At 45.6% G+C, this 14,743-nt stretch overlaps 1 protein-coding gene across 2 annotated transcripts in view; it reads right to left on the bottom strand.

Annotated features, from left to right (window-relative positions):
- Positions 1-14,743, bottom strand: part of LOC144475868 (irregular chiasm C-roughest protein) — a 226,682-nt gene that overhangs the window by 60,238 nt on the left and 151,701 nt on the right. For both annotated transcript variants that reach the window (XM_078192215.1, XM_078192214.1), the window contains exon 3: positions 8,391-8,728. In XM_078192215.1, the coding sequence (XP_078048341.1) occupies positions 8,391-8,728 (338 nt within the window). The remainder of the gene's footprint in view (positions 1-8,390; positions 8,729-14,743) is intronic.

Genomic DNA, 14,743 nt, shown 5'->3' on the forward strand with positions numbered 1-14,743 from the left:
GGCTTTCCGGGTCAATTGAGTATTTAGATTCGCGAGAAATGAAGAACAATCGGCTGGCGAAGGTTCTATTAATTACAGGTGAGCATCCCGAGCGCGATTCTTACGAACAGACACGCGCAGCCGATTGAGTGGAAAAACCGCAATATTTGCCAAACGAAATCATAAAAATACCGCGCGCAATACCCGACCACGCGAAAATTGTATTTCGAGCGTGAACTAATTTGTAATTGATAATTGAATCGAAGAGTTTATACCGTGTGCGGCACAATGAAACGGAAATTTAAATAAAATGCACTAAAGATTCCGCTTGTGATCAGTTCGATAAAGATGTAATGAAGATCGGTCAGCTGTCGAATGAAATTTCTCTCCGCGATCTAACGATAATACGAATCTCCGTTAATATGTAAATATATGTAGATAAAATAGAAATAGACGTTGTCCGCGCGAATTAATAGCGACGCAAGCACCGACAATAAAAATTGCGGCGACAGAACCTGTTTCGGCAATAAAAGTGAATCGGTAACATAATATTATATTGAAATAATTACATGTTATGCAGTATGAAAAAGAAAATGTCTGCCTTCTCATTTAGCCCGTATTACGCGGCAATGAAATGAAATCATGTTTTACTTTATTTCGTACGCGATTAAGTGTTTCGTGAAAATAATTTCTCAATTAAAGCTCGGCGAAAATATATGAGCAATTTGCGCCGGAGAAATATCCGAAGCGAACACAATTTCAAGATCGAACGCTGTTGACAATTTTCTTGGAATAAAAAATTAATTAAAGAGAACGTCCTCAGTTATTTATAAAATGGAACCACCGGAAACGATCGATTTCTAGTCGCAATTATTTCTATTAAACTCGCTTCGAGCATCGAGACGCGGATGCAATGTTTCGCCACTTATACGGATAGCGCAAATCGCGGCGCGCGCAGCGTGCAAAACAACTTTTTCCCAGGCCGGAGCTTAATCGCAGTAATGTCTCATTTGTCGAACGAGTTGACCGCGAAACATTTCCACCGGGGATTGAAGCTATCGGAACAATCCTCTTCTTTGACGCCCCCTCTCCCCCTAATCCCTGTATAGCTTAGAGTCAGGCCGGGTAACATCCAGTCGGTTATCTGGTTGCGGATCAATGCGGCATCGAACCGATTAACGCGCCTCTGGATCGCAGGGTGATTGCTGTCCCGCTGGGTCTCTTCGCAACCAACGACCTCCGCCAAAGACATTAACCGGACGCGGGGCATAGAGGGGACGGACAAGCGGCGAATGTTCGCCAACTAATTTAAAGTTAACCGTGGGCCGGACAGTGGTCGCGCGCACCGCCGCGTCTTATCGTTTTAAAGAGCTCTCCGGCGTGTGATGCGTGATCCGGGCCGGATACGTGTGCGTTCGCCGATGAAAACCCGGGGACACGTACGCGAGACACCGGCTGCGCCCATCCGAGACAAAGATCTAGACAGGCGATACATCGATACCGCAACCGTGTTGACAGTTTGTTCAAGTTTCAGCCGAATTTCCGCTTCCCGCCCGCTCGTCGGAGGGCGGGTCGCGCGGGCGCGGGCGCGGGGGCTGTTTACCAATCTGCAGTCGGCGGGCAAATTGAGAGCAACTCGAGCATAAGGTCGGCTGAAACTCTATTGTTCCCGAACTCGCTGCCGTGGAACGCGAGGCCGTCGATAGCCAGGTGCCGGGAGTCTACACAGAAACAGAACTGCAGCTATCAAAGCTCCCGACCCGTTTGCATCTTTAAGTCTCTTCGATCGCGATTACTAGACCGGGTCGACACGCCGAGCCACCCTCGCCTTCTATTTTCCGATACCGCAGCGAACAGGTTGTATCGACAATCTCCGGTTCGCGACCGCTGCTCCCAGGCGACGATGCCGGGGATTTGTTTGCTGTGAGCAAGTCGCGACCACGCCGCGCCACGCCGCGCCGCGGCCGGGACCACTGAAAGATGTTTGCCTCGTACTTGATGGCTGTTGGGCTGCGTGGAACAGGTGGAGATAAAATGGTGTTGATCGTTGCACTCCGCCCGGTTCGTAAAGGGAGAGGTTTACGTTGGCGAAATCCTCTCCTACGAAGCTCGGGGAGAGTTCCATTCCCTGTTCTTTCTCCTATTGATCAAACACAATATGAATTTGTCCACTGTTTGCGAAGTCTCCGCAGCTCGGACCTCTACGGTCTATCTTATTAGCCCGAAAACAGATTTGCGTGTAACACGCGCGCCGCTCGGCGCGTTCGAAAATTTACGGTCTGCACAGCTCCCAATGGTGCTCGTGCCGCCGAGCACCGATAATTCTTTCTCCGTTGCAACGGAACGTTACCGAATTAATTAATCCCACTGGAATTGACGGGTACCGGTGGTTCGATCGTCTCCTTGAAACCACGGAAATCAACGGGATTGAAGCACGTTTCGCGAACGCTTGCGAACAGCCAGAGTAATTCGCCTGTCTGTGTTCTTGGCGTCGCCCGTGTGTGTGAGTGTGTGTGTGTGTGCGTGCTGCATCTCGCGAAATATCGCTTTAGACGATGTCGCGATAATTTTATGGAAATCGAGCGTGCCACGGTGCCGCGTATCGAAGAAGTTAGTGACACAGAGGATCAATTTTCTCGGGGCAATAGCTACGGATATTATACCGTGCCTTGTACCCATCTAGAACCCAAAATTATGGAACAAAAATTGTAATTAGAAGTTGTAGTCGGAAATTGTAATTTCTCGTATCTTCGTGATGTCCTGTCCATTAGTTACTTGCATTTGCTGTGCAGTTCTCTGTTACGAAGACTATTGTACGTTTTATGAGTAATATTACTTCCAATACGTCGACTGTGTTAAAAATATATCTCTAGTACTATTGTTTAAAAAAATTGGATATTTTTTTGGATGTCGTGTAAAAGTAAATCGAATTTTATTATCTTATTATTTTATTAACTTGCTGGGCGTAAAAAGATCAGAGTAATAATCACTAGACCGAATATTTTTATTTTTATGAAAAACGAAAATTGTCTGGATCAGTTGCAATCCTTAATTATCTCTTTACTCATTTTAATACATTAAAAGTTCTAGTTTTTTACTATTTTAAATTATTCTTACCTTCTTAACTTTCCAGTTATGGTTTCATTGCAGTACTTTGTTTGTACAGACAACATATTACACTAAGGATACGTATTTAACTCGTAATTCTCTTAATTTAAAAAACGAATCAATAACCAGCTAGGCAATAACAAATAATTGAGGACTACCGTCTAATTAACTAAAAACATTCCACAATATTCCATAACAAAAAAAAAAAACTGCGGGAGAAAGCAAATATTCGTTATACGAAGCAGCATCAGAGTATCCACCCCCACGCACAAAGTAAACAATAACGCAGCCATCTGGTTTCCAAAAAAAGAGACACTGAACCACTTGAATGAAACCCGCGGAGCAGGAGGAGCTTTCGGTCGCATTTGCATCGGTGACGAAGCATTCCCGTTCGTTCAAGAGTCTGAACCCTGCACATCAGTATCCTGAGAAATATATATTTTTTGTCGTGACAAATGCAGCGGAGCTGGCGGGCTTTCATTTCGCCGGGATGCCGAAAGTGAAGGAAATAGTCCGGGTAATAGAGTCAGCTGGCACACCCAGTATATTAAGGGTGCCGTTCGCTTAAATTGCCTTCTCGCCGGCTCCGAACCTTATCGTTGGTAGCCGGGCGTGATTGTTGCGAAAGCTGGTCGGGATGGCGTGGCGTGCTCTCAGATTTGGTACGCGGCCGGCCGGCACGCGCGCTCGCTCCGTCCAGAACTCGTCGATGTGGAACGGAGGCGGGTGTATCGCCGTGAATCGGTTGTAGGGCTAATCCTTGTCGCGCGCGCCGTTGCGAATAGAAGTCGGGGGGAGGCGACCGATACGCGTGTACCCGGCGATGTTTTATCGTTGCGGAACGCGGAAATTTTTCAGCGGATAAACCCCGGAGCGGCGCGTAGCTTTTTGTGCCGTTGGTTTTTGCCCCGTTAGACGGGAGCCCCGGACAGGAGAAAAAAGCGGATCGTTGCGACGATTCGACGGGCACGTGCAACGAGAACTGCACGGGGGTAGTAAGAGCAGCACGGCGCGCCGCGGCGCAGAGCCGGTCGTTAAACCGCGCGTGGATAGGGCGACGGCGGTCGCAACGATCCCCGCACATATTATGATATTACGTATTGCGAGGATGAACAGACGATGACACACATCCGCGGCCACACGTCGGTCACGTAGAAATTGCTAAATCTGCCGACCGCGTCGGCACGAAGCGCGCCACGCAAAATAGCCTGCGGCCGCGAATCGATTAGATTGGTCGGTCCGCGTTGCCAAAGGAATTCTTTGCGGTACGCGCGGTGGTTAATTGGCAGGTAATCGAATAAATGGTCGATCTGTCTTTCCCGAACGAGCCGCGGATGCCAGTTTCCACCGAATCGGTCTCAAAAAGCTTGCCTCGAGGTGTGCGGCGATTTTGATAATCGCATCGAACAAGGCGGAGAATGTCTCCTGCCACCGCGCCGCCTGTGAAAAGCTCTTTCCGCCGGACGGAGAATATTCATATTACTGAATTAGCTCCGCCGGATTAATTCGTATACATGTTTATTCGTACATCTGTGTACGTATATTCGTGGATCGTGTTTATCCAGTGGATACCCGCGTGTTGGAGTCGACGCGAAATGAAGCGGCCACTCAAGATCATTGAGAGGAACTTTTGCTACAGTGTCTGCGCGATGAATGCATCTACGGAGATGTTCCCCTGCGCTTCTTTCACGCTGCAGCGATTCATTCGAGGAAAGAAGACGCGCTCAACGATCGCACGCAGTCGGCGAAGTGGTCTTGAGTGGCCAATTGGTCTGACATCTTTAATGGGCGAGGATAATGTTATGATTTGAAGATTAACTCTCAGCCGATGAATTGCTCATACGATGTTCGCGTGATTAGTTGGGACATCGCGGAACGATACTTTCTCCCAAAAAGTTCGCCAGTTCATATCTTTGTGCGATTCTTACGAAAATCGCTGCTCTTATGTTTTCGAGGTTGTTGAATTAAAATGTCATAAAAATGCAAAATTCAAGGTGGAAAATCAGATACTATTGGCATGAGCATCATTTCTAATTTATTTTGTGTGAATAATCCGATATTTGGCTATAATTATATAATTGGAATATAAAATTTAAGCTGACGGTCTTAACCACATTGTTGCATCAATAAATTTTGAGATCAATTTTGTATGCGTTTTATTGATTAAACTGGCCTCGGTTTCCAACGACAAGTTCTTCGAAAATTATTGTCATTTCTTTATGACGTATATACTTGTCGTTGAGAGTTAAGAGGTCAATTTCAACATCTTCAACACGAATGCTGTTTGAAGACTAAATCAACGGAACATTTATTAGGTTTTTGACCCCATGACGATGAGAGAGCGGTGTCACACTTTGCAATTCGTCCCCATAAAGATGCTGACCTAAATACCTAGCCCAGTGGCTTTAGCATACATAGGAGTCGCCACGTGCACGCGAACGGGTCTTAATCAATCGCAAACCTGATCAAAGAATCAAGATCTAAAAAGTTACTTCATTATGCCGAAACTTCCGCGTTTCCGTTGATTACACACGCCCGGCGTGCTTTTTCCGCCGAACGCGTTCCGAATAACCAAGGTTACAGCGGTCCAGTAATGCGCGATGTAAAATAACCGTATCGAGTTGGACGTTATATCACTGCGACCCACGTTTTTCGTAACTCGTTAGAAAGGCAATTTAACTTGTCGCCGACCTCTCGCTTAATACAGCAACGTTATCGAGTTCCCGGCTTTTTCTCCGTTTGTGCTCCGATTGCGCCGTTAGACTAAACAATTCCCGAACGGCTGATTTGAATTTTTCGCGGGCTTCGCATGCCACGGCGTCCCCCGTCTGGCAAGGCGTCAATTGAGATTGGAATTTCCTACAACTAGGTGCGATTCGAGCTACGGGAACGTATTCTCCACTTTTACTAGCTAAAAAGTTAGTGGCTGTCACGATAAAATTCCGTTTCAGTAGACGAATTTATAGGCGTTGAGACAATACTTTAATTATTTATTTTTAAAGGTCGTTAATTACTTTATCGATTTTGGGATCAAGATAAGATGACTCTAAAAAGTAAAACTTTGTTGAGTAAAATTTTTATAAATTACACGAGACCTCGTTAGAATTATCTATAGCATAATCTGTTTTCTATTAGGAATCATGTACACGAATATCGCGACAGCGACGTGATACCTATTTTGCAACGTTGCTATAACACAAATTTATGATTTACCAAATCAGATCAGTGATCATATTTGCACTCCAAGCCACTTCAACTTTTACAAGGATTATTTCATATTGAGCATGGCCTATATAACATTAACTTTTTTAACGATCTCTTAAAAGTAACAGAATTTAGTGGCGTAATAAATATTACCGAAACATGATATAGCTTATTTTCATTGGCACCATACAGTCGCCAGTTGAGTGCAAAGGATTGATATCTCGCAGCATGAAATTTGATCAGATTAAGGATATCGCAAGTATACAGATTCTGCAGTCTAAAATAGGGACACGTTACTTTCTGTATATCGGTTGTTAAGTCGTCGCAACGGCATCGAATAGCACAAAGGAATCGATCGCTTGGGCTGTTCTTGATAGGTGGAAGACATAATTTGCTTTCAGCGAAACTTTCACGATGGTTGTGGGCAGGAATCTTCCTCCTCATAGTTTCATCGGTCAGCAAAATAGAGGGAGAAAGGAAGAAAGAAAGAAAGTGAGTGAGAGAGAGAGAGAGAGAGAGAGAGAGAGGGAGAGAGAGAAATAAATAGAGAAAGGGAGGGGTACGAGGGCCCACGAGATACGAAGCACAGGTATCGGACGGGTATGAATATCACATGACCATCGGTCTCGTTCGAACGGACCCTCGTGTTTGACCTCGCGCGTGCATGCGAGCGTCACGTGAGGACATAAAATATTTTGTCGCGCCGCGACAATTTACCTCCACCCCCTCGCTATTTGCCTCCTTCTTTTCGGGGGGGGGGGGGGGGGGGGGGGGGGGGGGGGGGAGGGGGGTAGTGGAGCTCAACAAAAAATCAATAGGCCGCCGCAGGAAATTGAATTTGGCCCGCGCGAACTGGCCCGATGTGTACCGCAGCTGCGTTGGCCGTCGAGAGAAAGGAAAAAATGGGAAAACGAGCGCGAAGGAAATAGCACCTGTCGGTCGGACGCGACCGAGCCACCTCCATCGAGATTCATTCGATTTCTAGCCCGGCTGAAAATGTGTTCAACCCTTTACAACCGTACGTCTGTTTCCAGTCATCCGGCGGATATCCATTCCACTCGTACGTCTGCCTTCGCGCGGCCTCCCCACCTCGCCCCTCCCCCTCCTCCGCCCCCTCCCCCGTCAATGAAACTAGATGTGTATTGCGATTCTTTGTGCGCCGCGTACATCTGCTGACACCGAATGTGATGGATTGGGAACGGAACGCGGCAGTTCCTTTTTTGTTACTTCTGTGGGGAGGGTCCGAATGTTTCTATTGAAATCGATCATCGACGGTATTTTGTTGCCCTTCCTCCGCCCTACCAACCACCCCTTTATGTCTTCACCGTAAAATAGCTGTGCCAAAATAAAAGCTGACGCATCCACCACTCGCAATACCCCGATGTTGAGTTACGAGAGAGAGAGAGAGAGAGAGAGAGCCGTTCAGCTGCTATGTGTTGGTAAATATTATCGCTTTGAACTCTGCGGGTCGGTGCGGTAACAGAAATATTTTATTAGATTGCCTTCCTTTCGGCGGCATTCTACCGAATTGTGTTGCACCGAAAATTCGGATTGTCCGGATAGTCGTAATTCCGTGACTGCGAACAGAACGAATTAAATTCTGACTTGTAGACGGATCTTGTATCGATGGGCACGAGAGATTGTTACGTGCTCACGGTTCCAGTAATATCGCGAACGATTTGATGAGCAGCGAAGAAGGAATCGTACTCCAATTTCTCCGTCTGCCAGTTCCATTTCTTTAAGGGCACGGTGTAACCTAGACGTGACTGAATATTGAAAATTCAGGCGCGCTATCGATTTCCATCAAACGCTGCAGCAGTCGGTCCCTCGAAAATGTGCTCCGAGTGCGACTCTAGATCGAGATCTACTTTGTCAACGTGTTGATTGCCTCGTCGGTCACGCGTGGCTGACACTTTTCCACAATTTGTTTAACTAAGCTCCGAAAATCAATATTATCGTAGTATATTTAACCGAACCGAATGTTAACAGGATTTTTAGAGAAAAATAGTTTAGCTTTTGTTGTCATATTTTACAAAATATTTCTAACGCCAATTCCACGCTGCCAGCTATTCGAGGGTTGAAAGTTCTGGTTGACTTACCTTCTTCGTCGCTTCCGATCATGGCGTACCGCTCGTATCCCGTCAGATTCCTGACCGCACCGAGGCCGAAATCGTCTTTTGTCCACTGAATGGGTCCTTTCTGGTCGAGGACTCGGCAAGGAAGCGTCACGCGACTGCCAATCACCGCGGTCTGATCCATTGGCTCGATTGCGAACCGTTGATAAACTACTTCCGTGGTCGTAACCGGCCTCACCGTCGAAGCCAATGGTGACACGTTCGTCATATTCGTGGCGGACGTTGTCCTGGTGCCCAGTATCAGTAACAACGGTAGCCAGATTATAGACGACGTTGAGTGCGGCGTGCCCTTTGGTCTCGTTCTGTAAAACAACGGTAATAAAATTTTTAGCGAACGTTGTCGACACAAAAATAGATGATATGTTCTGATAAATAAATTTTATGATGCTTCATATACTGGTGTAAAACATGAAAGTATATTGGAGTAATATGGTGGCTATTTGATAAGTAGAGTAACTAACGGTGTATACAATTGTGAGTTATGCAGTATATTTAAATCGTCAATTAATTAATCAATTTGTAACATTCAAATTACATTACTGTTGCGTCAAAATAACTAACATTATCGGCAAAATAAACATTCTGTCAGACCTTGTTAAATTATAGGGTAAAAAATACGCTGCGATAAGTCTGTGAAGTTGTTCGATTATATTAGATATATTTCATTATGGTCAATGTATAATTATTCTGTATAATTATGTATAATTATTCAATGTATAATTTACTATTTTCCTGGAAAAGCCAAACTGTTAATTTTTGCTGCATAAACACTTTCGTGTTCAAATACTGCGAGTAGTGCTTTACATCTTCTACTTTTGATAGAGCGATTCGTTTAACAATGTGAAATCGTTAGAAGAGTAACCCGTGCACTTAATTTGAATTTTTCAGTTTCGATAACAATCAAAGCGCCGGAGTATGAAGTTACCTCTGGAACGCGGTCATAAAATTCTTCGGTAAAGCCAGTGCGCAACGAGACTGATCAAACGTTCGATCGCTGTGGCGCACGAACAAATTCGGTTAAGGGCAGTTGCGAAGTGTTTACAGAGACTGTTTATCTCTAGTTGGCCGTGACGCATAAACTAAAGTGCTAAATATCGTACGTCCATATAACAATTCTTCCTAGCCGCGCGCGGGGGTCACGGATTTATCCCCTGAAACATAGGCCCACAATTAAGGATCACCATGAATTCTGAAAGTGCACAAATCTCCGTGTAACGGCGCGATGTTTACGGTGGTGCGAGCGCGACTCGCCCCCGTGAATCCTCTACGGTGCGACATTGTATGCGTGTGGGTGTGCGTCGATCGAACGGAGGCATGGAGGGCTAGGGAAGGAGGCGATGCACGGCGAATGATAGATCTAAACGCAAAATAAAGGTAGCATTAATGATGGCTGAACGCTTGCAATGTGCTCGGGATGCAACAGAGCGCTATTTCGAGCGATTATCATTAAAAGCGCGGAGAGTTCGTTGTTCAACGCGTTTCTTCATTCTCTATTTCTGTTCCGCTCACCGCTCGAAGCTTGATTTACGTTCTCGTAGACGGCGGCGACATCCCTTAGTCTGGTTCGCGTTCGAGCCGTCCTTATTTATCTTTATGGTTCCATCGGATTCGGAAACAGGCGAGAGAGAGAGAGAGAGAGAGAGAGAGAGAGAGAGAGAGAGAGAGAGAGAAACGGAGAACGGAGAGACGAGGGTAGTCGTCGCCGTAAATGGGACGATAAAACTATAGCCGGCACGACGGTAGCAATTTATTATTGCGCTGTAGAGCGAACAGCCAACCGTGCACGTGATGCCACCATTATGAGGAGAGCTGGAGGAGACCTTCTTTTTTTCCATCCTACCTTTTTTTTTTTACGAGGGTAATGCTGTTTTGTCGTTGCAGCGAAAAAATACGCTGGCTGCCGGCAATTATTACGCGGGTGCTTTACGAGAACAAAAAGGAGAGAAAAAAAACGGCTATCTTGTTGTCTTCGGGAAGGGCGGAACGAGGGCGGAGGGCGGAGGGGTGGAGCGCGCTGTACGCCAAACGATCGAGAAATACAATGCTTTAATAAATGTCGATCGAGCCCCGTTTCGCTCGTTGCGCGACAATTAGATTCGCAGCCCGAGGCGGCAACGATCGATAAATCGAGATTATTCGCGTACCGCTGTCGGAGCGATTCTCGTTTTCCCTATTCCCATGGTTGAGTGGAGACCGCGACAAGACCGTTCGTCGGATCTTCGCGAAGACACTGCGATGACGATAAACGGTCGCACGTGTATCCTAGCCGCATTACAATTTACGCGGCAATTTCTCGCTCTGTTGACCCAGCGGGCCGCGACGGGCCGTGGCGGACCGAGGCGGAACACGCTCGCGCCTGCCAGCACGAGAAGCACAAGAGTCGGCCAACGAACCGTTCTCCTAATCGTTTCATCGACCTCTCAATTAACTTTCATTCGTCTGACCAACCATTACTCGAACTATTCCACTCAATGCCTTTTCGGATCGTCGCGCCGACTCGCTCTTTTATCATTTCGTTCCGCGAACATCGCCAACCATAAATGATCGGATGAGACGTCGATAGGCTCGACTTAAACAGTTTTTTTTTCCGACAAATACATTCATCATGACACAGAATGCTGCTATTTCTTTACGACGAGTATACCCGACAAAAACAGCTAACCGGTTAAGATGGATATATTCATTGGAATTCTTGATTAAATTATATATTTTATAGATGTGCTATATTTAGACAAATTACAGTATAATTAGGGTAATTTGTCACACACTTTACAAAATGATTGCAGCAGATAATTGGTTAAGAGGGTTACAGTTGTTAATCGGAAATGTCGCGAAATTAATGAAAGCAAATTAATGTGTTTTGAAAATTTTTATAGAGAGTCCTGTTGCACCTTCGGATATTGAGATTTGTGTATCAAATATTGAAGAGTCCTAAATCCGTCTCATTCGTCGGCGACAATAATTTCAGATAATTTGGCGATAAACAAATGTACACTACACTCGATTATTTGGCTTCCGTTTCAACTAACCAACTTTTGACATATTTCGTAATTATTCGCTTTCTTCCGTAATCCGACGAGCAAAACGAATTATGGGAGGCACTGTATATCAGTGAGCAAACAAATCGCGATAATAATATCCCTTGCACAATAATTTTACGTAAACGATATTGATGAATGGGGTTTGCATACGATAATATTTTGGCGAATAAAATATTAACAGGTGACAAAATTATCGATCTTATTACGCAACCAGAATTTTGTGTTATAGTTAGTTTTAACCCTTGTTTACCCTTATCGTATTATTACCTTCACAATTACCTTCACACTTATTATCAAATTCATACTTAACAAGCAAATAATAAAACTTAATTAACCATTATCGTTTCACGCGGAAATTCCTTTTATACGAAAATATATCCCAAAAGCGTTATCCTGAATCCTCGTTCGTCATTTTTCTCCTTCTCATAACACAAATGGTACACCATAGAATGGACTATAAAGGTCTACCATACAGAGACGGTGAACATTTCTCCCTCCGTTTGCAGTAATTGATGACTCGCTGCTGGCTGATTTCATTAAAAGATGGTTACGATAGAAATAAAATGCTAAGGAAAAAACAATGTACACTGTTACACGATCTATTCCCTGTAACAACTCGCCGTTGTTTCACGTTCCTAAATAATACGAGCAGCAGCTATACATAAAGCCGGTCGAAGCTGATGTTAAGGAACGATTGTAGCGTCAGAAGGAAAACGCTCACTTCCGGCGGCGTTATTCTCACTATGTCTTGCGCGAACTTCCGTTGGCCAGCGTCTTGGAAAGGCACGCAAGCTCGGGGAATCTTATCCGCTGTTGAGAATTCGAGCGAAGCATCGATATACTTCACGGAACAGAATTACAAAGTGAAATGTATTGCTTCTATTTCTAATTGATCATTGATTCATTGCTTCTCTACAAATTTTTCGTTCTGTTTCTTTAATTCATCTTATTATCCTTTTTTCTCTCTAATAGGAATTATACATTGTGAGTACCTTATGAGCGAAACTTGCGTGTTCGTCTCGCTTAGAGACAGCGGAAATAGAATAACGATGTCTTATTGTTTCACGCCGTCTAAACGACGATGTGTCCAGGCACGTCACGCTAGAAACTGTTCGAAGCCGATGGGAAGAGACGATTGCCGCATTGGGCGGGAAACGCTCAGCGCTCTGTTATTTTCCCTGCGTCTTGCAGGAATTTCCGGTGGACAAAGGGCGTTCTCGGTTAGGTCGCCGAGCTCAGAAAATCTCATCCGCTCGTTACACGTCGCGGCGGTGTTTCTTCGGGCCGAGAGAAGTTAGTCGCGGCGCGGAACCGAGCGACGCGACGCGGCGCGGAGCAGCGAGTCAGCCGGTTCTTGCCGCGGCATGTTCTCTTCCTCGACAAGGGGAGGATGTCGTAAGACGCTCGTACGACATCGTGGCCGGCTGCTTCTTACGAGCTCAATAGGATAATAACCCCGGGGTCGGTCGCCGCTACCGGTCGAACGGACCGTTTCAATGGGTACACGCGAGTAATGGCCGTAATAATAATTGCGCTTGTGCCTGCGTCCTCGCCCCCGTTCAATGTTCCCTGTCCCCCCCTCGCTCTCCGCTGTGCCGGCGATGCCGTGCGTCTTGGAAACTTTGAAATGTGTTCGGGCCACGGGACGCGTCCTATGTGGGCCACGTTTCCTGTCGTCGTTGACAAATGCCTGGATCGGCTGCGGCTTTGCGGCTCAAATCGATACCGGCACTTTAACGCGTTCACCTGGGCTTCGCGCTTTAGGAACTTGTAGCCCCGCCGCCCCGACCTGCTCGATGCTAGAAACGAGAGATTGTTGCACGTCGAGCCGCGCACACCCTCCACCCTATATGTATCCCGATACCTTTGTGCAATTAAAACCCGAAGCAGTTGCGGCTGGTTATTAAGTTCGTCGTGTACGGAGACACAGAAGACAGGGCTGATTAGCGTTCGCATATCTGTGTTGCAGGTGTGAACGACAAAGGCGGGGCACGCCGCGCCGTGTGTATAATCAAAAAGCGAGGCTGGCGATGCCGCGACAAGAGCAAGTGGTAATTTCAGGCTCGTAGTCAACGGTGAATCGAGTCTACGAAATTCTAATACTTTTTGGAATGCGCTCCGAAGCGAAGTCAATCACCGCTTAACAGAACTTGGACCGCGCCTAGTCCCTGCAATCGCTTACCCAAGCGAGCGCAGCGCGTTGCAGCGGTTAATAATTAGTGTACAGCTTTGCGAAAAACAAGCGGTTGCGGATCCAATTACCAACCATGACATAATGACAGTCACCGTCTACATGATTGTGCGAATTCTTGCACTGGATGCCTCGAAGTAATAACCACAGCGAACAAGGAGCAATCGAGTTAATAAACTTGTTCCATAGGAAAGGTTTATTCGACCGTTACCCGGATTCCGTTCGCATTTTTCATCAATGTACATTGATAGCCTAACTGGAATGGGAAACGAGGGACTGTTTGAATAAAGGAACGAGTTCCGCTGCTAGGCTGACGCTAAAAAATTGCGGTTCTAAACTATCACTTTGGTTGAGTTTGCGGTTTGCGGAAATTCCCCAAGTATCTCGGGAAGCAAGCGACGGAGCTTACATTGCGGCTGATGTCCTTGTGTTCCAAACTCATAAGAGAACATCAGAACCCTCGGAAGACAGTGCAAATATTGTTCCAATAATGAAGCCGAGTTTCAACCGGATTCCTGCTCGTGAAAGATCGACGCATTCCTCGTCTCGGATGATCGTGCCAGAAATAGCTATCACATACAAGCTATAGAAATACAAATATACCGCTGAATCACAATTCCCTCCCCTCCAATGTAGTGTCTGCTTTACGATGAACATTAACCAGCATTACTCTATCGCGCAAGCTATTCTAGAACCAATGCGCTGATAATAAGCGATCAGAGTTGAATAGAACTGGCAGGCTTCGATATCGAAATCCGGTTTTGGTAACATTTCGAGCAAGAGTATTATATTAACAAACTTTCATTAACATCCGTTTGCAAGGTATCATTTAACGCGATCGGCAGTTTTTTGAAATAAGAACAAATTTGAATAAATTTTGGAATACTTATTGCAGTTTCCACTTTAATGTACAATTGATTTTAACTTTTTTTTTTAAGCTATGTGAAGAAATACGAAGAAAATAAACTTGCATTTATAGTTTACAGATCATACAGTCTGATTTAGAAATTTATGAGAGTTATGTTCGAATCAGGCGTCCATTCATGTATTTATCGATTTATGGTATTTTCGGCGACCGATGTTTA

This window comes from Augochlora pura, chromosome 10 (genome assembly GCF_028453695.1).
Source record: "Augochlora pura isolate Apur16 chromosome 10, APUR_v2.2.1, whole genome shotgun sequence".
Classification (NCBI taxonomy): Eukaryota; Metazoa; Arthropoda; class Insecta; order Hymenoptera; family Halictidae; genus Augochlora; species Augochlora pura.